The sequence below is a fragment of the Pieris brassicae genome, chromosome 11, assembly GCF_905147105.1.
Source record: "Pieris brassicae chromosome 11, ilPieBrab1.1, whole genome shotgun sequence".
In the NCBI taxonomy this organism is placed as follows: Eukaryota; Metazoa; Arthropoda; class Insecta; order Lepidoptera; family Pieridae; genus Pieris; species Pieris brassicae.
The window spans coordinates 102037-125981 of NC_059675.1; the positions used below are offsets into that span (position 1 = coordinate 102037).

Below are 23945 nucleotides of genomic sequence, written 5' to 3' on the forward strand. Positions count from 1 at the left end.
AAAAACAATTGTTAAATTTTCATAGACTGCTATTGGAAAGTGAAATATTGGAAATTAGTGATCCTTGCGACGCTAGTTATATGATTTGCTCGAAAACCAAAAATTGTTATAGTGCGTTATATAAATACGTTAAAAATACCGTGCGGATGGTTTAAGAAAACAAGTAGAACGTAAGATTAATGTGAATTAAATAATTTAATGTTAATTAAATGCAAAAATGTAAGTGAAAATTAGTGGCCGAAAATAAGACTTGGCTTAAAGGTCTAGTTACCAGCCCATAAAATTAAAAAAAACGGTCAATTGTCACCAAGACATTTTATAGAAATGTAATATTTTGTCTATGGTATATTAAAATGGCCGCCTATAGTTATGTCTTATCGGGATACTGCATTCTTTGTTTATGTTGAAAATATGTTTCCCATTTGTATTTTTTGACTCTTAAGTGACATAATAAAATGTTTATGGACGTAATAGATTTAATCATATTATATTTAGGATCATACAAGTGTGTAATTTGACGTAAAACAAGTGGCACGAGCCTCACCTTGTAAAGAGAAAATGGGGAACTGTTTTAGTAGTGCAGGAGAAAAGGATTCTAAAAACAAAAATGAACGGGTGAATACCCATGAAGAGGATCCAAGGCAGTTTCAAACACCGGTGCCTACTCCTCCGCCGGATCCGATAAGATCCGTTGTGAATCAGGGCCCTGATACTAGCGAGGTCCCTCCCACCCGAATATTTGTTGCCCTTTACGACTACGATGCCAGAACCGATGAAGACCTTAGTTTTAGAAAAGGTGAACATTTAGAAATTCTAAATGATACACAAGGTGACTGGTGGTTAGCCAGAAGCAAGAAAACAAAACAAGAAGGTTACATTCCCTCAAACTATGTCGCTCGTTTGCAGTCGATAGAAGCCGAGCCGTGAGTATCAGTTTAATATTTATGCAATCTTAACATCTTAAAGTTAAAATGATTGTAGAGTTGTATCAAATAATTATTGGATTGAAATCTGCATAGTGAAGCTTTTATAGTGAATCATTATAGAATGACTACTTATCATCCTGTAATAATAATGTGTCTTACTATTGAAATACCCTGTCATTGTTGTGAGTTGCCTTATCAAGAATTTCTTTTAGTGTTGTGTGAAATTAAAATAACACATTGGTCAGATATTGAAAGGAAACATGATTCATATGAAGTGAAAGCATAACTGGTATGCACACATTACAATGCACTCTCACAGTACACTGTGTATGTAAATAGAAAGGGGAACCTAATTCTATAAATTAAAATTGTTAATTATAGCCGACACAACTTTTAATGCCACAGAATTCTTAAAAAAATACTCTAAATGTATCATGTGTATAGTGTATAGTATGTTTGTGCTAAGTGCACTTAAGCATAAGTTTACCATCTGATTAAAAGAAAATCAAAATAAGTTACTTATTTGTTTCTTTGATTATAGTTTTTTGTATAATATCTCCCATAAGATATTCAAGTCACAGCATGTATGGTAGAGGTAAAATGAAGACTTTGGTAACTAAATAAATAGTAGCAATTTTTTTATTATAATCCTGTCCAGATGACCTAGATGTATGCAATAGTAAAAATTCTTCTAACCAATTTATCTTAGTATGACAGTAGTAATCCCTAGTACACTTTTTAGAAAGTTAAATTATTGTTAACCTAAGTGTTTGGCATAGGAATGGCATAATTTTTTATATTTATTTCTCCAACACCAAGATTTTGGCTACATACATTTTTTTAAATTGATAATTTCTCTGTGTGTTGTTTTAATTCTCTTAAGTGACCTGAACACAACTCTATTGTCTAATTGAATTTATTCTTACAATTGCACTTTATGTCTAAATGACTTATGTAGAATGTAAGATATTTAATTGGAACAAGATACACTAGAATCCATCCCTTTTAAATTTTATTAAAATAATTTTCAATTATTTTTAATAACCTGTTCACCATGAAAGAGCTTTTCTGCATTACCTTATAAATCCTCATAATGGCCACAGAGGCTCAGTCCAAAGATAAGTTAAGTCTAATTAAATTAAAGCTTTAATTACATCTCTTCTATGAACTTACAAATTTAATTTAGTTCCCTTTTATTCATACTGTTTGTAAGAATTATTTGTGCCTAGTTTAACGTCTCATTGATTTAAAGTGTGAAACTTAACAAGTTCCTGTATTTTAGAGACCATTGACATACATTTATGATAATGGTTAATGTTGAATCGCTATGTCAATAAGCTATTTCTGTGTAGTCTCAGTTTTATTGTTTGCATGTATTATATGTTTTTCATCGATACATTCATATTATCATTAATGTGGTCTTGTTTTTTTTCTTACTATCAATAAGATGGTATACTTGTGTATGCTTATTTATGGTTTCTGCAAATTTGACTGAGTACAGTTCATGTGTTGAAGTCTTTAAAAGCCTGAATGATCTATTAAATGTTAGGTTCGATAGTTATCGAGTTGCAGTTTCATGAATATGTTGATTGTTTCAGACATATCTATTTTTCTGTTTAATGACCCGATCTATTTTAGGCAAGCTGGTGAATTTAAAATCTCTAACAAAACCAATATACCATTGTTCTACCCCCTTACCCATTTGTATATATATATAAATATATTAATAACAGCTTCCAATTGCGCTAGAACCCTTGATCAAGGCCTCAGCTTTCTGTATCTTTTTCGTGATTAAATTGATTTTTCATAATAGGCAATCGATTTTTGGGTCTAAGGTATGCCGGTTCCACGCGATATTTTCCTTCTCAGTACGAGTGAGTGTTACATGCGCACATACAATAAAAAGTTCATTAGTGCCATGCCGCGGTTAGAACGTATGATCTCAGGGTTGAGGCTCGCACGTTCATAGGGCCAAAACTGCTCTATGATAGGAATTATCCTAGTTTAAAAGATCAACCGGCAAAAAAGTAATGGTCAAATAGCACGTTTGCATATACATTACGTGCTCGGTGGGATGAATCCTCTGGGAACAGCCAGAAATATATGCATGTTGTATTGTTTTCTATGTACTGAAACAGTTATCAATTCTAAGATCTGGCCACGACATGTACACACTGTGCATAAAATTGGGAAATCAAGTGCGACGAATAGTGATTTGTTGTATTCAAACAAGAGTCGCGTCCTCGTATCACTTCCGGAAGCGATAATAGGCACGGAGATGGCTATGACGGAATCGCTTTGTCGATATTGTCTCTTTAGTGCTTCCTAATATTTAATTATATAAAGCATATCGGTTCTAAGATGTAGGGTAGGTAAGATCTTATACAGATCTACAAATTGTGGTGCTTAATATTAGAGGCAATATAAATAATAATAGTTAAGTCCCTTTCCTTTGTCTTGCTGTTTCTTTCGATTAAAATATTTAATAATTGTTTAAAAAAACAGCATGCAGTTAAGTGGACGCACAATGGCTTTGATTGTATATGCGTAAAGTAGCATTTATATTTCGTTTCGACCGGGTTGTTAATCTCATTAAAAATCATAATAAATAAACTTCCGGTGTGAAATTTAACTTGTAAATGGATATCACGTTGGCCTTCAAATAATTAAATTATCGTATTTCGTAGAGCGCCTGCTGAACAGTGCAAAGCGCAACAAATACAGCCAATTCAATTGAACCATTGCTTGATATGGCCGAGGACACAGGACAAAATTTAATTTGGTAGTTTAAGACTTGCCTCTAGATATTTGTAGTTGAAACTATGTTGCTAAGTGGGCACATCAGTGGTTCTAACAAAGGATGGGATTACAGGTGGATGGGAGTACGGTTCTTTCATAAACAAGGAAATTGTTAAGCAAATATTAAAGCCTGCTATTTCAATTTGTAAATCTAGCTTTCGTACGTATAGGCGTAACTATTAGCGGCCACTGTCGGTTGCTTAACGGACTCTTAGGCTTAAATTTAAATATAATTACATAGAACTTCAAGTTCTTAGAATTATTAGTGTTTAGAAATACATGGAAGCACATCATAGATAAATAGTGTAGCTGTGAACGTCTCTTTTATAAATAATAAAGATTTGAAGTCATCAACGACGGCAGTTAATCACGAGGTATCTTGGGACACATGCTTCGACAGATATTACTAATTTATTCATAGGCGCAAATTATCCGTAATAACACTTTTATGATGATAATAAAAATGTACGATAATGCAAGAAAATAGTTGAGGCGATTACAAGGTGGCTTTATGGCTCCAATAGGCTCAGTTATCTTAATGTCGCCATGTTAGTTTATGAAAGATTCCAGAATCGTGTCCTAGAAATATCGAACGAGTATGAGGGCGCAATTGAAAGATTATAGCCCGCAGATTATGTTAATTTCTTTTGCGAGGCTAATTATGAATTCGGTCCTTTGAATCGTGGTCGCAATTGTTACGCTTCGATATCTACGCGCCGTGATGTTGGTCATAAGGTTTGACCTGGCCGACGACACCGGGCCGCGCCGCTAACGGCTTCTAAAAACCCGTATTTCCTAGTTAAGACTGCGGCCCGACGTAGACGGGAGAAGACGGACACAGGATGCGAGTTCAGTGGCCCACTAATGTCTGTTATAGTGTAACGCAAAATGCATGTACCGCACGAGCGGTAACATCGTGTGGTTTTGTAGACAAACCAAACAATTGATTTCTAGGAGGCAGTTTGTCAAGTACGCAAGTATTGTATTACCTTATTAATTTGTCACTGTCACACCACTGTGTGTATGTAGTAAATAATTCGACATAGCGATACAGGCATTTGTTTATGTAGGTTGCTTTGCTGTTTATTGGCTGTTACATAATGGAAATGAATTTATAATGAGGACCTTTCACGAAATGTTTGGGATTCTCGGATTTGAGTTTAATCCCACGAAGACAATTAATAAGTCGGTGCAGCTGATTGCATAATTCAAGTGGGGCTGTGGGCCCTCTGAGTTTATCTGAGAGAGAGCAGTGGCCGACATCATGTGCAATTAGGGTCATTATAGGCGTTGTGTCGCGTACGAACGAGTCACACACTTGGACTTAGCTCGCGCCTGAGAAACTCGGCCAAAGAAATTTGAAATATTTGTTTATTGTATCTATGTATTTAGTCGGAGGCGGCTCTGACTTTTTCAAGTAGCAATTAATACACTCCACCCCGTCGCCTTGCAAATTATAGCTTCCCTTCCATAAGTGTTGAGGAAAAAGGCAAAGCACGCGCAGACGAACGATTAGCTGCGCTGGCGCCGCTGATGTATTAGCTCGCCACGCGGATGTTTTGCGCTAATATTAATTTCAACAGCGATTCGCGATATTTAACCACAAGTTTCTAATGTATACGTGTTTCTCACATAATTTTTCCAAATTGCCCAAGCGGTGCTCAAAATGCCTAAAACATCCAGATACAACTTTTGTACACGAGTACGTCGAACAATTAATCAATGAATTACTTATTTATAATTTATTACATATACATTAGCATTGCTCAACATTGACCAAACGTGTTATTGAAATATGGGGTTGCATTAGTGTGTAATCCTTACTTTCACACACGGTCCCACTGGCGCCAATGTCTTAGAGCCTACGATTATTTTTAGATTAGAAATGGCTCAACAGCTTTACGTAATTGAACGAGTCGCATGCGCGGCTAGATCCAGAGTACTCGCTTCTAAATATAGGCACAGAGGTGGCATGCAATTATGCCTTATTATCGCATGTTTCAGTGGAAGGCCCCGTCCTGTCAGTTATTAGCCGGTGCGGGTTCTTTAGAGAGTGTCCAGATGCGACGAAACTTAAACGAGTCCTAGCCTAAGCACCCAAATTCTATTTGATACAGGCTCAAGCGTGCAAGCGATGACACTTTCAATTATCACTGCATAACTCTCTCTAGTTGTATTTCTTATCTGCAATCTCCAAAGATGGGCGCGTCATTGAAAGCATTTTCGCCGTCTAATGTCACATTGTGTCAGCGGCTTATCCTAATTACACGTTTAAAACGAATGCTGACCGACGTTGCATTGCCAATTATAATTGATGTATAAAAAGCGGCGCTGACGCACGCGGTGACGGCGGTCGCTCGGATCCTGGTACGGCCTGACCATCGAAGTGCTTTCAGTGTATCGGTGGCGTAAGTTTCCGTTGGCCTAGATTCGATTATTAGAAACGTCGGCGAATAGTGAAAATAATATTTTTTGTTCGCTGCCAATTTATCGGTAATGAAGCGAACGCATACGCGATATACGAATGCGGCGTAAGTGAGAGTTTGGCAAAATCGAAACTGGTCTATGTCCTACAGTAAAGCGAGCATTCGCGCGTAAGTAATTGTTACCACTCGGATATGACTGACACGTCCGGTACGACTTGTCGAGTCCCAGTACTGTGCCCGATCGATCCGTACAAGTCGCAATTGTATGCGAGCCTGAGCAACGTTCAAACCTGCGATTACAAGTAAAAATTTGCATTTAGACACGATTCGCGATTTGTTAGGCCTGCTCCACTCATAAAATAGCTTAAGGTAAGAGTACTGTGACGAGAGCCAACGTCACTCGTGACATCGTAATCTACCTTTGGGTCGGTTCCATGGCGTCGCGGGCGCAGCGCTAGGTCGTTCAACGACCTGCCTCGGCTCCGCGGTAAACCTTCATTATCCGAACGATGTTTTGCTACTTCGTGACATTCCTTTGTAATCATTTTGAAATGTAGGTTAAGGCTCTCGTAATGGCTTTACGTTCTTGTTTATTTAAAATTTGCTTTTATTATAAATATGCCTTTCCTGATTGCCTCTCGACATGATTTTGGCAATTAAGCCACTTTGTTGCAAAAATAAACAAAAAATGCTAATTCACGTATATGATATAATGATGTTTTACGTAGCTTCCTTAATGAGAACTAGATGGCTGGATGCTTTAGTCGATGACTCATCGAGCCAGGAATAGAAGATAAGCTGCAATTATAGTAATGCCTCTTTCTCTAGTTAAAAAGCGATTATTGCAAAGCTGAAATATGAAATTTCCTCGAATGATCTGTGCTCGACGACTTGTTTATTTAAACACAAAAAACAAGCGTACATGAGGTAAATAATCGTCGGCCACTTTATACTCGGAGATTAAAAGCTCAAGTTGTATTGGTGCGAGTGTTTTATGTAACTGCGTACGCGTCGATCGGGTGCAACAAACTATTCATTAGCGGTTTATTCTTAGCGCAGATAGCTTCGATGTGTGCTATAATTGTCTATTTTCTCTATCACCTAGAGGCTCCGCGAGAGACTTAGCGTTTACGGGCGCTTACTTTTTAGTCGTTTTGAAGTTCTGGAGAATGCGAATCGCAGGACAGCGGGCGCCGACGAGTCGCGCCGCAACTTTCTACGTTCGCGTCTAGAACGCTCTTAAACCGTAATCTGCAGATTGACGTACCACGAGAACGTTGAGACAAGCAAATTGACTTGCACATTACCCCTTCATAATGTCATGTTTTCATGTGTTCCGCCGCTCGAGCGCTGCAGCATCGCAGCGGTCCATATGTATACCATTGTAGGCATATTACCTGCGTTACGCGATTACGTAATTTAAAACGACGACCCACAGTCTATAAATACATTTGACTTTATCACATTGCTATTCAATTTATTTGTTGGAATGTCTAGTATTTATCAGTTATCTATAGCTAACGCAGTAGTTCCTCCCGACGCTTAACCTAGTTTCGCTGCAGGTTCTGTTTTGTTAAAAGGGGTGCTAGGTGTGCTGTTATGGGGTTAACGCTCTCTGCAGCCTTTGTTCCGATATCGACATTTCCCCTTGCTCTGCCGTGCCAAACGCCACGTTCGCCCCTCGTGACCAACAGCGCTATAGCGGCTCTATCATAGGCATAGAGTACTCGTATGAGTTGTATAATATATAGTAGAGTCCAAAGTTTACCGTTTGCAAACGTACATGTCTATAGTTTGAAACCTTATCGCGTTTACATGAACAAGTCGAACTTTAAGATAATTTCGTGTTAAAAATTGCGAACTACTATCAATATATCGTTTATCTTATCCGTACTCAGTTTTGAAATTGAAATGACGTTTAATTTGGTGAAAAAGTGATGTTGGCGAAGGCGCCGCGTCCTGGCGCCAACGTCTCGACGCTGACCGTTTCCACGAAATGACCGTGCCAGCGCTGATTGACATAAATGTGCACCGACCCCTCGAAGGCTCACTTCGCCCAGGCGACGATTCTATCAGGCGCTAATTGTATTTTGTCGTCTCCAGGTGTCGAAGGCGTGGTGCGTCATTTCCAAATTATTTCTCAATAACTTGCTCTTGAATATACCACTCTTTGATAAATAAAAACTTTAGTCACCGAAGGCTAACATTGACGTGCTTCATTCAAAGAATTGTCAAATTTAATTTGCTCTCCTTATTCTGAGAATAGATTTACTGTGTATTTTCCGGTGGAGTTAAGCGACGAAATGCACCCATTTTTGTTTTATGATATTAAATCTTTTCATTTTTCCCACCACAAACTGATATAATTCCTACACTAGGTAATATTTACGTATCCAAGTTACACAGATAACTAAACTAAGAGTAACATGCATCCCCCCTTATACGCCCAAAAATGTTTTTTTTAATGATATAAACGCACGGTGCATTGGTGTGTTTTAACTTGAACATACATCGACAATCAAGGCCGATTAATAAAGTTTATAAAACATTTAACCCACTTTAAAAATACGTCAAGAATTATTTTCTGACAATTCTTGTTTCGCGCAGGTAGAATTAACTGTGTGGACAATTATTATTATTATTTAACATATATATATATAAATCACGAAACGTAATATTACTGTGTAGTGTCATAGTTTGCGCAATAACGAATATAATGATTGCAGTAATTATAAATTGAAACGAAATAATTTTCCATCAACCAAGAATATTTTGAGATTTTATCGCATGTTTGTGAGATGATTGAAAAATTCTATTCTCTCATTAATTCAAGGTTGGTCTTATACTATATCTTTTGTCGAAATCGCTGTTTTAGTGAAACCTATCTGAGCAAGAAACTAGGGAACAGAAAATATATATACTTCCACTACTCCATTTGTATGAAATTAAGGAACATTGTTTGTTTCCAATATTGCATCTATATCCCTATAAATCAATTCGTATCTTTATTAGATCAAATAAATACATTTTAACGTGAAATATGAGGATGTAAATTTTCCTGCCTCCGGGCCACCCCAAAGTTCCGCTAAACAGAAAGTTGTTCTTCGAAGCCGCACCGAGCTCGTTATCACATATCGGAGGTCATAGTGACGTCGTCGGCGTGTCTTATGCTCTGTGTCATGTCGTTGTGATACAAACTTCTAATATCAAGAAGTGGCTCCCTATTTGGTCTAAGCCAAGCTAAAACCGTAGCCTAATAAGCTGATTAATTGAAAACAGCCCATCTCGTCGTCAGTACTTCCTATTCTAATCGGGCCAACTAGAGATCAATTAGATAAAAGTGCAAAAATGTCATAGTCATGTAACTAATGGCATATGTTATAGAAGACTAAAGAGACAAAACTTGTATTCGTTCAACGTGTAATTAGATAATCGCTTAATGCTACATTCAGTTATATTCGGCACACTACCGTCAGCCCGTGTCTTAGCTCGGTTCGCCAGTTAATTAGGCGTTGTTAGGATAATGAGTATCCGATTGGTCTGTGGCCGTTGCGAGCTGCGCATCCCAAGTTGCCCCGGCGCCGGTCGTAACTGTTGAATGGCATTCGTGCATAAAGTTGCTTTAACTAGTTTCAACGCAACATTCGTTTTATTCTTTTTTTAACAGAAAATGTGCGTCCGTATCTTATACTTATTTTAATTAAGAGATTTACCTTTAAGGTACAAAAAACTATCGTAAATATAAATTGAGATAAGTGTTAAATAGTGTGGATGAGTTTGTGGAATTCCGCCTCCGCTTCGACAACGACATGATGGACTGCCCTGACACCGATAAGGCCAACACAAAGAGACCTAACTGTTTCTGACAGGATGACCTGGCTGCACATGGGATGTCTTATTACCCACTTTCAGGCTTCGCAATCAATCTCGGCCAGCCGAAGGCGTCGCTCGTCCATATGGCTATTTTAGAAGTGTAACTTGAATTAGCATGGGAAATGTATGGAATACACAATTGTATTAATCGGTAGCCTGCAATAAACGACGTCCGCGGTTGACGATCGGTTTACTAATTTGGCTTCGGCTGTTACGTCTGTAATGCAGATCATGAATTGCTGTACTTGCATATTTTATGCAAATTAAGAAAATTTGTGCATAACGTAACATGGCAACACTCGCGATATACTTTTTAGCAGGCTGTAATTCCTATATAAGATTATTTCTACGAATTCTATTTATTAGTCTAATTGATAAGTTAACATCTAACGCGTTTCAGAAGCTCTGCTGGTGGGTTTTACTATTTCAAAGGGCTCGACTTGTTAACGATACCGTTACATAATTCGGCCGAGAAGTGCATCAAATAGTAGCTGATATGCGGTGAGAGAGATGGTGGCGCGTGGTAGCGGGGCGGTGCGGTCTCCGCTCTGCGCCCACGACTCTCACCGCCTTATCTCTCGCGACCTCTCGTCGTGTCCGGACGCGCACGACAGCCGTGCTCAGCTCGCTTTAACTCGCGCGTAACGCGCTATGACGCCCTTTACGATACTAACTTGTTTAGTTGATTATTTTAACTTGATTTTCATTAAAAGTGTGGGATGTAGCCCGGAACTACAGAAGTGACTCGATTTTCGATTAATATTGTGTTAACTGTAACCTAAAAAGTAATACTTTGTTCCGTTCGTTAAATTAAACTCGACGATGGTGTCCGAAGGGGCTTTGCCCGTGGTTTGGTGTATGCGTGATAATCAATTAGTACCACATCAGGTATCGGGTGTTAAACTACAAGGTGTCGTGACTGGGGCTCACATAGCGGCCGTAACAGACTTTTTACGTATGGTAGCCGGCACCCCGATAGTTTTGCCACATACCACGTTTCCAGAAAATATTGAAAATGACCTTAATGCAGAAAAAGAAAACACTTCAAGACAAAGGAAAATATCAATGCAAGTGGAAGTTCCTTGTGTTTTCCTGTCCGAAAGTGCGTTACAAAAGGCCAAGAGTCGACATAATTCCTTAGAAGATAAGGTAACGTTAAAGAACTCCAGTACAAACTACACAGATTCGCAAAATACTAGAGATAGTGTAATGACGCTTTTTAATGCAACTAACAATGATACGATGGACGAGGTCTCGTCCACTGGTCCTAGTATTTCACACTGTACAGAAAATATCACTCAAAGAATAACTAGAATAATAGACTTAGATAATTTAAATAACGAACAAATTAATAACGATCCAGAAAAAGAATGCTCGCAAAAAATAACGAGGATAATCGAGTTTGAAGATAGTCATTCGCCTGTATCCATCAATAAAGAAAACGAAGTGCTTCAGAAAATTACCAGGATAATAGAATTTAGTGATAGTAATTTATTTTCCAATAATCATAGCGAGGATGGCCTTATCGACCATAAAGTCTTCAAGTCGAAATCTATCGATTCTATTCTCCCTTGTATGGCTAAAATAATAGAAATAGAAAACGAAAAATCTAATGAAAGACGAATTTCTCTAACGAGTGAGCGAGAGATTAGATGTGGTCTCGATCATTGCAGCGAAGATACTGTAGCAAAATTCAGACCACTGCAAAGAAATAGATTTAGCGTCGATTCCTCTTGCTCCGAAAACTCTTACGCGAATATTGAAACCATTAAGAGTTTACAGGATGATAGAAAGGGGGATGTGTTAGAAGTTCAGAGCAAACCCGTTATTAAATCGCGGTTTAGGAGGAAAAAAACATCTGTTTGCTCCATTGGTTCGTCGGATTGTGACGAAGAAATAGACGTAATTTTTAAATCTAAGCCAAAATCTAGTCAGTGGGTTAGTCTCGATTGGATCCCTCCACATAAAGAAGAGCCCGCAGTGAATACGCAGGTCTGTGATAAGGATGATTTTATTTCGAAGTGGATTGCCGAACAAAACTCTCAAAGTTCAGGCATTTTGGCGGATGAACGGCGAAGAAGCCTTCCGCCGAAATCGAACGAAATATATTTACAAACGATGAGAAGGTTCAGCGATGGATTACAAATGTGCAAAGAAGATGCAGCCAGCGACTCACCCGCCACCGTCAAATGGAGATGGCACGATTTAGTAAAACGGCATTTGCAGCTTCTGAAGAATGATAAAGGATTTAGAAGACAGCGAGGTAGTTGGATGCGCACCGCCCGAAGGTTGTCACACTCAAACATAAACAATAATAGCTTGGACACTTTGCCATTGGATACTTATATGAAGCTGAACTCTATGCCGTAAGTGGTTTCATTCATTGTATTTTAGTTTAGCCAAAATTAGTTCAACGAGTAACATTGAAATGTGCATCTCAGTACGACGCCAGTCGATCTACTTTACTAAACGTATATTTGTATAACGCTGTACGAAACTGGTTATCATGTCAATAACGCAGACGCTACACGCCCAGCTTTTCTGCTAATCAATTCCGATCTCCTCGTCCGACAAATAAAGTATCTTTACAGAACATGCATTGACATCCAAATGCGTATTCTCGTGAGTCTTAATTATAGTATGAAGCGCGTTTTGTTTGAATAACTGTCATCCATAGCCAGAAATACTTGTTTCATCGCTTAGAAGTCAGGCTTTGAACGCGAGCTTATCGAGGAGTGTGTTACGAGAGCAAGTGTCGAACACGCACTTCCGCAAGGCCGTCTGATTAGAATGCAGGGAGCACGCGTCCAAGGCTATGTCTGTTCGGTCGCTGCACCGGCCGACGTCTTCCTCTCGGCACTTTGGCGATTGGAAGTCAACTCAGGAAATGAACCGTCAAGGTGACACTCACGAAATCTTTATTTGACCCATCGGAAGCGATTGTGATTTAGTTTTGTTTCCTTATTTCCTGCCCAAAATAATTCAATAGCTTCTGATATCTTCCGACTCTGTTTATAAAAGGGTCATAATCATATTGAGACTACGTATACGGATGTTTCGGTGTTAGATTCCCATATTAACCTTGAGGGTTGTCTGCTCATTGCTCTAAAGTTTCACTATTATTTATATAATAATAATATAGCCTTTATATTTCAAAACTCTGTGATCTTTAATATATTTTCTCGGAGTTTTTCCACTGTTATTTAGCCTTTGCGACTCTTCTCCAGTTGTAGCCTGCTGTTAATTTGAATTCGTTGCACTATTATTTACCCATTCAATATGCTGCTCGTTGAGTCTAAATTAAGCATATAGCAGCTTATATAGAAAGTACCCGGTGTACAGACTCTTATTTACACCACACCTATATAAGAACAACGATTATGGAAGGATTTTTATTTATATATAATCACAATATTTACATATACATTGTCGAACGTTAACGGACCATTTAAGAAAAGACAGAGGTAGAAACTCTTTGGTTCGGATCCACCATGCACAAAATAATATTTAAAACACTGCATTATTGTTTTATTGGCAGCAGTAATGAGCTATATTAAGTGTCATTAATTTGACGTATTTTGAATTTATGCATTAGCAGATAATTAAAAAAATGTCTTATCGAATCGTCTGATTATAGCTTAATAATCAGTGTTACTATTTCCTTCGAGTCAAATCCACGTAATTATTTATCAAAAAAAAAAAGATTATTGTGACCAAGTCAGTGTTTGAAAAGATTTGAAATCGTGACGTCCACTGTTCTACTATGACACCTATTGCTGTGTTATTTCGCAATGCCATGACGCCGTCTATAGTGATTTGTGATACACATCATGGATGCTTGGGTATTCGAAGCTGAAACGAGACGCGCACTGAATAAGAAGTAAACACGCTCTTACATCTGCCATACAAAAAACTAAATTAATAATGATATTGTAACTGAAACCGAGCTCTTTTCACTTTCACTTAATCGAGTTAGGTATTATTTAATATTCAAGTATAACGCAAATTGACAATGTCGGCTTTTTTGTGTCGACAAGTTGCTTTCTAGTCAAGTCAAGTTTCAAATTCACGGATGCTAATCATTGTATATTTATATCTCGTGTTCGATTTTGTAGCCGAGTAGCACTTATTTTGTAAGTTAGAATGAAACATCCTAAACCTACCAGTTATAAATATTTTAATGCGCTTTTTCATTGTTCAAACCACGTGGTTGGTCTTATCAAAACGGCCCATGGTGTTGGTCTTGCGAAAGAACAATACGACTGGTTTGAACTTTTGTTTTTGCTTTTTGTTTGGAGACCTACCACGCAATTCATAATATAGCTTCAGCTGTTTAAAATGTCTTATTCTGGAGGCGGTCGATGGAATACTTGCGTTGGCTGAAAAGGTGGTAAACTTCGGGTGTGTTGTGCCAATTTTTGCACTGTGCCTAGACCTAATATAGCGTCGGTAATTATAAAGGAACAAATGATACTAACGCGTAACGACTCATTGTCAAGTTCGCTAATGCTATCGTTATTTACCACCTCACCAAATACTAATCGATTGAAGTACGTATAGCTATTTTACTTTCCTGTTTATCCGTCTATAAATAAATGTGCATAATTTTCCTTTTGTTTGTTTAAATCCTTAGAAAACAACTATAATGTATAATGGTAACAAAAGGTATAATGCTATATGTATCGTGAGCCATTTCTCCGAAACCTTCTGCTTCATTCAATATGCGACTAGCAAAAGTGGCAATGGATGTTGTTACGATATGACCGTTTGTGGCACTGACTTAATTACATATATTAAAATATATTTTGGTTAAAGGAAAACCCAGAGAATTCCGTTTCGAGAATACTCAACTCATTAATTGTATTTTTATTATTAGTACTTACAATGCGTACCTAGGTGAAGTTATGATGCCTATTGGGAAAACCTCATTGGAAATTCAGTGCCAGCCATATTCGTCCAATTGTTATCCTTATCTTTTATTTATGTCAATAACTAACGGACAAACGTCCGTATATTCTGCTTTTACCGTTCGCTTTATTATATTTAATGGGGTTTTTGGTTCACGAATCTCCGTACATCTTAAAAAATGTGCTAAATATGATTTAAAGGCATTTGGTCCTCGTACAATTTTACCTCATCGCTTGCCCTTCCCAAGAAAACTGTTGAAACCTAAGTGAGAAAAAGATGTTGTCTTTCAAGTCATAGAGACGAGGTAGATCACGTTGATAAATGTCATTCATTTCGTTTTCTAATGGTAATGGCTTTTGACATAGCATTGCAAAAATGTTTTCTACGAGAGCATTCGCAATAAAAACATAATACAATGGAAAACAAAATGCCAAGCGGGATGTAATTGCTTAGATAAATGCTTCAATTCTAATTACAAGTCAATTGTTCCCATTGTTGAAGGCACGTGTACCTACGTCGCTGTTCTTTTCCATCGATATAGGAAATAAGTTACGAATCTACATGACCCCAATAACTATCAACATGATTTGCAGAAGGTAAGCAGTTTGCGGACACTTATACTTTTACGCGATATAAGGTGTCAGCAGTAAAGGAAGCTAGTTATATTTGCTTGACTCTGTTGGTACTTTCGAATGTATCCAATATATTCCGTTCAAACAAAGAGATCAAAGAAAGTCCTGTTTCTATATGGAGTTTTGTATAACAATCAATGCATATTATTTGTAGTGAAGTTGCGGTCATTTGTAAGTCGATTTCATTAACATCATCAAGTATACACTACTTAGTGAAAGAAACAATTTCTTCCTTTGCGGAATGTGGAAAGTTGTTTGATAAGATCTGATAAATGTGTGAAAATAAATCTTAATTCTTGATGTCGTTAAAGTAATTGAATTCACAATCTGAACTGATAATATACATTACAAACCAGTTCTAAGTAAATGTTTAGTCGATGAGTCACTTGAAAGAAAAACTTACGTAGCTGCATTGGCCGTGCATGTTTTTATTGACCGAAACGTAGGCGCAGGCGCATATCTGATTTTGTGATGTCACACTCGATAGAGACAATGCGATCAAGAGAAGCGATATCTTATACGAAATGCAGGTCAAGGTCAGGCTCTCGTCTGGTCCAGCGGGGCTTGCGCACCTCTCGTTCAGTTTAAGACCCGACGAGTTTAATAACCGTGTTTATTTCGAACCTGATATTAATAGAAGCGGAATCCTTAACATCGCCAGCAAGTTTTGTATAAGCAACGAGTTATTTTCGCTTCGCTGCTTCCGATGCAAATTTATTACACAAGACAACCTAAATGGCTGCAGCTAAATTATACGTTATAATTAGAAACTGCTAAAACTCTTGACCTTGTTTTAAGTACTGTTGAAATCGTTTTGTTTTCCGTGAATCCACGATGCCTCCACTGCAGTATATGAGGATAAAACCTCTCCAATTTAATTAATCAATTCTTCGTAGGCAGCCTAGCTAGGCCTTCATTCAGACCTAGTCTGTAACAGATCTATGACCCTTGGAGTGCCCTTAGCACGTGACGAGGACTCTGCCGGTAATAAAGCTAGTCTCGATACTCAATAGTCACAACACAGTATAGTTTCACGGTGAATTTTTATGATTATTGTGACACGGCTCCTATACCAATAATAATTATCCTTTTAGATTTTATCGTCAGAATCCGACATTGAATTGTAATAAGATAGTTTCCCTTTGTTAGATATCATTCTTTTGACGATGCAAGTGAACTAGGAAAACCTTGTTTTTATTTGCTCCTTCGTAACTTCAGATTGTATTTTGTTAATATCTTAAAGTTTCTGTCGTTGCGGTAATATTCAATCCGCGCCTACCGAATACAATTAAAACTCACAACGTCACAAACGTTATAAATCGACGAAAATAAACGAAATAATTATTCTATAAAAAATAAATAAAACCTACTATCATTGTAAATCATTTAAATCCTGTAAATAGCGGCTAAACAAGAAAAAACAACATTAATTGCGTCCCTTTCCGTGAACACTATTCAACACAAGACATTGAGATATTCAAGTGACAAACGGGTCTCGTCTCTTGAGGGTTGTAATTGTATGTGTAAACACGGTCTGAAGAAACTTAAGTAATTAAAAATATAAATATCACAGCTTACTCGACGTACCGCGTCTGTAATTTGAATTTTCAACAATCCGCTATTGTATTGTGTAGTTCTGGAATTTTGCAACATTGCTACTGAGAAATACTTAGCGCGTTCGTGTAACGTGAATACTATCAACTTTAAGAATGACTAACAGAAAATGCAAATCTTATACTTTTAAATCGTTAAATGGTGTAGTGTCATATCCTTTCGAGATTTCACGTTAAAATCAGTTAAACAATAAGCCAGTCTTGCGGCGCGTGAGTGCGCCGACAGAATACGAAATATTCATTAATTCGTCGCTGTTGAGTCATCTTGTGTCTTTCTGGATAGAGGGAGAGCTCTTATAATGATTTTTTTTCCATAATTTCGTTACGAACATACATCGTACGTAATAAACATTAATTTATGGTCTCTTCACAGATGGTATTTCCGAAAAATAAAACGAATTGAAGCAGAGAAGAAACTACTCCTGCCAGAAAATGAACATGGAGCTTTTCTGATTCGTGATTCGGAAAGTCGTCACAATGATTTCTCGCTGTCGGGTGAGTGCATCCATTTTCCTATATTGTATTCTGTTCCTGTTTTAATAATTAATCACTTAAAATCCATTATGCGTTCTGGAAAAAGTAGCGCAGCGGGAAAAAGACGTAAAATGTGGCAACTTTGTGCGTGATAGAAACCGAGGGCAATGGCTAGGTGTACAAAGTGTGCGCCCTTCGACGATTGAATCTTCATAGTGAACCGGTTAAGTTTTTCAAGTTCTCTGGCGTCGTGGGAACCAACGGACATGTATAAGAGTAGAACGATAAATACCCACTCGTGACTGACGACTAATTAATTTTAAAAACTTCATTACTGCATTCATGTCTCTCTATTCTTACGCAATTATAAGTTAACTGTTAGGACTGTCAGTGTAATAAATTATTGATTGAGCGTGTTAGATAAACACTCAATTCAAAGGGATACAGAATTATAGAATTCTCTTAGCTCGGGCCGTAGAAAAATTGATTTTATTTTCAGAATTACATCTCGTCAGGTACTAACGTTGAATTGTAATGAAATCCTACATACAGTTCAGTGGCTCTCGCTTAAATTATATTGCGCCAATCTGCTATCTAACTGCAGACCACGTCGCGTCATTCACTATTACCTCATACTACTAAACTCATTATTCCGGAAAGATAGAACAACCCTTCAATATCTTTTGAGGAAACGAGGTGTCCGTGGCTATGATTGGTGTTAGGTTTCAAGGCCTACCACCAACACCGCTTTTGTTCTCTGCCTTACTTGTTTTTTGACCTTAACATTCATTCATACACCACTAATGTGTTACATTCATTTGCATAAGTATTAACAGCTGATACTGACTGTTTCCACTTTATTCCTGCTTATTTATTTATCAACTGCTGAGCTTCTATTTCAGTCCAAAGTGAACCCCCGCGCGTGAATTGTTTCGTCTTTAATGGAATCAATTTAGCGCCGACACAAATTGTTAAGTTCCGTTTTGAACATAAATATCTGAGTAAAAGTTAATGTTATTTGCCTGAAATCGTCGTTAATAGATTATTTATGTCAACGCTTACACGAATCTGCGTAACGCGTATAAAGCGCGATTACAATGGGGGACATAAACGTCTAAACACTTTCTCGATCATTAATGAAAGTGAAATTTGTAATACGTTATTAAGTTTTGTAGTATTCATAAATTACAACTCAATTGCGGTGAGCGCACTTAACGGCACATTACGGAGGCGATACTTATTTTTTAATTACGCGCCAGCCGAGCTCAGCTATCGACGAAGCAAGTTTAATTTAATAAGAGCTTCTGTAGAACTTAACGGGGTTCGAACGAGGATGCCACATCGTGCTTATTAAATATATAGTATGGCATTGGACCGTTAATGCAGTGATTAGTTTTATTCTATTTTCATTATACATAACAATCGACCGGTAATTTTTTCCTTGAAAAGTGATTGCGAAACGTCTTGCACAATACAGTGTGTGTAATCACTATCTAATGTTATCGGGTAATTACATATTATTAAAAATAAATGCACATTTTTAACGCATTTCTATGTAAATCGCTGACATTGAATTAAAATCTATGCAAAAATATAAAACGCGTTTTATTGAAATAATATTGATAGGTTCCTAATGGAGCATTAATAAATACAACATACTACACAACACACACACACACTTTAATGGGCGTATTCACGCCTCGGCGAGAAGGTAAGAAGACTCGGCGAAGTGGCCTTTTATGAGATATTCACAAATGGGTTTCTCCTATTAAAAAAAGTTAATGTCGTTTCTATTTCACGCATCCTAAAAGTACGTTAATTTATTTGTTTGAATCGAGTATTAAATTGTTACAGTGGGCAAATGTCACATATATATAAATATATTTTTTTTATTTTAAGTGAAACTCAATATAATTTAGTTACTTGAATGTCTCTTTCGTGAAAATGTTCAATAATTTTAATGTCAAGTTGAAATATTATGTTACAGATATTTTTAAACAAGTTTTTTACAGTCCGCGACGGCGACACGGTGAAGCACTACCGCATCAGACAGCTGGATGAAGGAGGCTTCTTCATCGCTCGTAGAACGACCTTCAGGACTCTGCAGGAGCTGGTGGAGCATTACAGCAAGGATGCGGACGGCCTCTGCGTCTCGCTTAGCAAACCTTGCGTTCAGGTGTGTTTCTTGAATAGCATTGACCGTCCTCTCTGCGCTTAGTTTAATTGCACGACGGGCGTAAATGGAAAATATGTGTGTCAATTTGAATATGGGTGGATGGTGAGCCGTCTTTCGCCGGAGAATAGCCAACTTTTTTTATAACGAATAAATACGTCGTTGAAGTGTTGACTTATATAACAAAGAATTCTGAATGACGTCCACCTGTCACGTATTAATTAAATGTGAATTCCGTGCGCTTTTAATTATTAAGAGTAATTCTTCTAGAGAACATACATAATTCAATAGAATCGCGGTGATGCAGCTTTTGCAGAATGTCAAACGTATCGAAGTTTCCAATGTTATGCAACGCTCTCGTCTAAAACTGACCGGCATCAAGGTTGTGACCCCGCTTTCATTGGACTCTATATTTTGTAATCGATTCGATAAAACCACATTCGCGGAACATATCTATGAACTCGGCTCTAAATTGAAATTTAGTTAAAGTTTAGTGGTGGGTGCAGTTACGTCAAGTCATAGCGCGCCGAGTCCGTATGTGCTGTAACGGGTTATATCATTGGTATTGTCAAATGTTTCTATTTCAGTTGAATCTTATAAAATACAAGAGTCCGCCCTCTCACAGTCAGGCTCACATGCATGAAGCAGACAAATGTCGATTTCCTCGAACGTTATCGGTCATCTCGGACAAAAAATTAAGATTGTTAATAAACTAAAAAATAAGATGACATTATGACTAGAGCTGGTAAATTAATTAATTCGCTGAAGAACATTTTAAAATCCAGTTACATTTTTGAAAGTCGCAAGACGGGAAGCAGAAATTAATGATGTGCAGTCGCACCGTTAATTAATTATGTTCGTAGATGAAAACAACAGGGAATGTTTTCCCAAAACCGCCAAAGTCCTGCGTTGCTAATTGGCGCGTTCGCTACTCGAATAACTTAAAGAGATGATGTTATGCTATTCAGTAAGGAACGGTTGACTGTAATCGCACAAGGTCAATGTAATTGTGATTTTTTTTTCATCTACGTCCACGTCATTCATCTATAAAGCAATTTTTAGAACATAATAGTTATTTGCGATGGTATTCGTTTTCCTCAATCAGATATTATAATTTTATGGTCAGGTCGTGTGTCATCGTTGAGAATTTATGCGAGAAAATCCCGTACATGCATTATAATACGAACGGAGGCCGAGGGGGATATTATAAGGAATTGTGTAATAACAGTCGCTACTCGATTACGTAGACGAAGAATGTTTGCTAAACTTTGACAAAGAAAATGTAAACAACATTTAATTATTGCATAATTCGTTGGTTCCATTCAATAGTATTTAGTGATAGATAGCAATCGCGTACGAATTGGCGATCGGAGAACGAGCCAATGATATAACGCCTCGTTCGATAACAGTAATTTTATATGACCGTTTAAATCAAGATTGTTTATCGAATCGTTGCGTATGAGACGTCGAGTCTCGGATTTGTGGTCTGTTGCCATTATTACCGCGTCGGTGTTAGATTACGTGAGGAGAATAAAAATATCTCATATTGAAAATACGCAGCCGGCCCGTCTCCCCTAACCGACACGTCGTACACCTACCGTAATGCGACTTATGTGTACATACAGACGCAAAAGCATCAGAGCCGTATGGTAGAGGAAGTTTCTAGTTTCTAGCAGAGAGTCAGCCGACGGTCACGCGGCTAACGGGCGCTCGTGGCGTGCTGCGAGCGCTTTACGGCTCGCCTGACATTGGGAACACGTGAAAACATAATATACAATAGCTCACCGCTCAAACGGCCATACGTAGGATAAACGACTCGATAATTCATCGCACAATGAGCCGGAGAGTAGGTCTACGGACTACGAGTAAAAGTAAGTCGCTGGTCCATCGTTGGTCATGTTTATTTTTACCTTTTACTTATGGTGCACGTTTATTTGACGTACGTCAACACGACCTATTAATATTCATACTTTATTGGCAGTCGGGTTCATTAATAGTTAAACGATTCTCGCTAGAAATGAATGTTAATTGCGCACGGCGCATGCTCTATTCTTTATACGTGGATCACGCTTAAGGCGCCGTCTAACCGTCTTTGGGCGAACTGCTCGTCGCTGAGGCCGACGACGCGGACTTTGAAGACTGCGTCGAATATTAAAAGGAAAATTTTTGCTGACTCTTAACTCGATTTCAGGTCGAGAAACCCGTGACCGAAGGTCTGTCTCACAGGACGAGAGACCAATGGGAGATCGATCGATCCTCCCTGAAGTTCGTTCGAAAACTCGGACACGGACAATTCGGGGAGGTGTGGGAGGGTCTCTGGAATAGCACTACGCCCGTCGCCATCAAGACCCTCAAATCTGGCACCATGGACCCCAAAGACTTCCTCGCGGAAGCGCAAATAATGAAGAAACTCAGACACAACAAGCTCATCCAGCTGTACGCGGTGTGCACGCTCGAAGAGCCCATATACATCATCACCGAGCTCATGAAGAACGGATCGCTGTTAGAGTTTCTGCAAGGTGCCGCAAACTAATCACAAATTAATTATTTTTATCGCATTTCGGTCGATCGAACGAGTGAACGATCCTCATTTCCCTTTGCAGGCAAAGGCCGCGGCCTGAAGCTCCAGCAGCTGATCGACATGGCGGCGCAGATTGCCGCGGGCATGGCCTATCTGGAGTCGCAGAACTACATCCACCGAGACCTCGCGGCCAGGAACGTGCTCGTGGCCGACGCCAACATCGTCAAGATTGCCGACTTCGGCCTCGCCAGGCTGATCAAGGTATTCGCCGTAAAACTTATCTCATTTTTATTCCAACCTTCAGTTTATACTTTCGGCTCCGGACGTACGTAATTACTATAATAAATAAATTTAAAAAAAACCATTTAATTCAGACCATTATGAGTCCATATAATGCGAACCAAAAATCGAAAATGCAGGAAGACGAATACGAGGCTCGCGTGGGCGCGCGCTTCCCCATAAAGTGGACGGCGCCGGAGGCGGCCAACTACAGCAAGTTCTCCATCAAGTCCGACGTGTGGTCCTTCGGCATCCTGCTCACCGAGCTCGTCACCTACGGCCGGACGCCCTACCCGGGCATGTCCAACGCCGAGGTGATGCACCAGGTGGAGCACGGGTACCGCATGCCCTGCCCGCCCAACTGCCCGCCCGCTCTCTACGAGATCATGCTAGAGTGCTGGCACAAGGACGCGCTCAAGCGACCGACCTTCGAGACTCTGCAGTGGAAGCTCGAGGACTTCTTCACGATGGACAACTCGGAGTACAAGGAGGCGTCCGCCTACTGAGCCCGGCCCGCCCTGCCCGCCCGCCGACACGCGCCGCCCGCGCCGCGCCCCGTCCTCCACCGGGACGACTGCCGCGCGCCGCCCGAGCTGCCGCTGCACGCCAGCGCCTCGCTGCAGCAGCTGCGGACGCAGCGGCCGAGGCGCCCGCTGCCCCACTCGGCCACGCTGGCCGCGGTGCCCCTCTGTCCCCATCGCCGGCCCCGCCAGTGAGTTCGAGCGGAGACGCGCGTCCGAAGCGAACTAGGTTCGGCAGGGATTTACGACTACGACTAGGGATGGACTGATTCGCATCTTTACATATTTATCTATCGCCTCCGACTCGCTCCGAGAGGACGTATTTGTAAGAGTTAATTTATGTACGTATCTGTAGCAGTAGACGCCCGACTTCTCTCGGCGGCCATTTCGGGGACTCGAAGGAAGCGTCTCCGGGCTCGCACATGTAAATAGCACCGCTCGAGCGGACTCGAGGAGCTCGAGCCGCACAAACTCACCTTTTACCTTTACCGACGGAGACTCGAACTTTACTTTTAGTATTTACCGGTTGAGCGCCGTCGCGGAGCCCGGAGACGCTCGAGCGGAGGCGGCCCCGGCCGAGGGAATCGCCTAGGTTTATTTAGTTAGCCAATTTAAGCAGCGGTTCGCGGTTTCGAGCCGAACTGAGGTCTCATTACCTCCGAGTATCGATTAATTATATTTAAGCAGATAATGTAACGGTTACGATTATTATACATATTTCACTCATTTGTAAAGATTTTTTAACACTAAATATAAATGTGAAATAAGTTTTGTTTCATTCGCCCCTCTCCCCCTCCCTC

At 39.3% G+C, this 23945-nt stretch overlaps 1 protein-coding gene across 3 annotated transcripts; it reads left to right on the forward strand.

The window, feature by feature from the left end:
* Positions 1 to 362: 362 nt before the first annotated feature.
* Positions 363 to 23906, forward strand: LOC123716070 (tyrosine-protein kinase Src42A). Of its 3 annotated transcripts, none has more exons than XM_045671593.1 (6): positions 363 to 923; positions 17551 to 17672; positions 19664 to 19827; positions 22016 to 22343; positions 22428 to 22606; positions 22765 to 23906. In XM_045671593.1, the coding sequence occupies exons 1-6, from the start codon at positions 559 to 561 to the stop codon at positions 23128 to 23130; spliced, it is 1524 nt and encodes a 507-aa protein (XP_045527549.1). In that variant the 5' UTR covers positions 363 to 558; the 3' UTR covers positions 23131 to 23906. The 3 variants fall into 3 exon arrangements, with proteins under 3 accessions (XP_045527549.1, XP_045527548.1, XP_045527550.1); XM_045671592.1 differs by lacking the exon at positions 363 to 923 and adding an exon at positions 10594 to 12390; XM_045671594.1 differs by lacking the exon at positions 363 to 923 and adding an exon at positions 13726 to 13904.
* Positions 23907 to 23945: the final 39 nt, after the last annotated feature.

Bases quoted from the DNA above. Each gene is read 5' to 3' on its own strand.
- LOC123716070 (XM_045671592.1), top strand. From the start codon at position 10,847: ATGGTGTCCGAAGGGGCTTTGCCCGTGGTTTGGTGTATGCGTGATAAT. The intron at 19,828-22,015 runs GTGTGTTTCTTG...ACTCGATTTCAG, and splicing joins TTAGCAAACCTTGCGTTCAG to GTCGAGAAACCCGTGACCGA. The intron at 22,344-22,427 runs GTGCCGCAAACT...TTCCCTTTGCAG, and splicing joins GCTGTTAGAGTTTCTGCAAG to GCAAAGGCCGCGGCCTGAAG.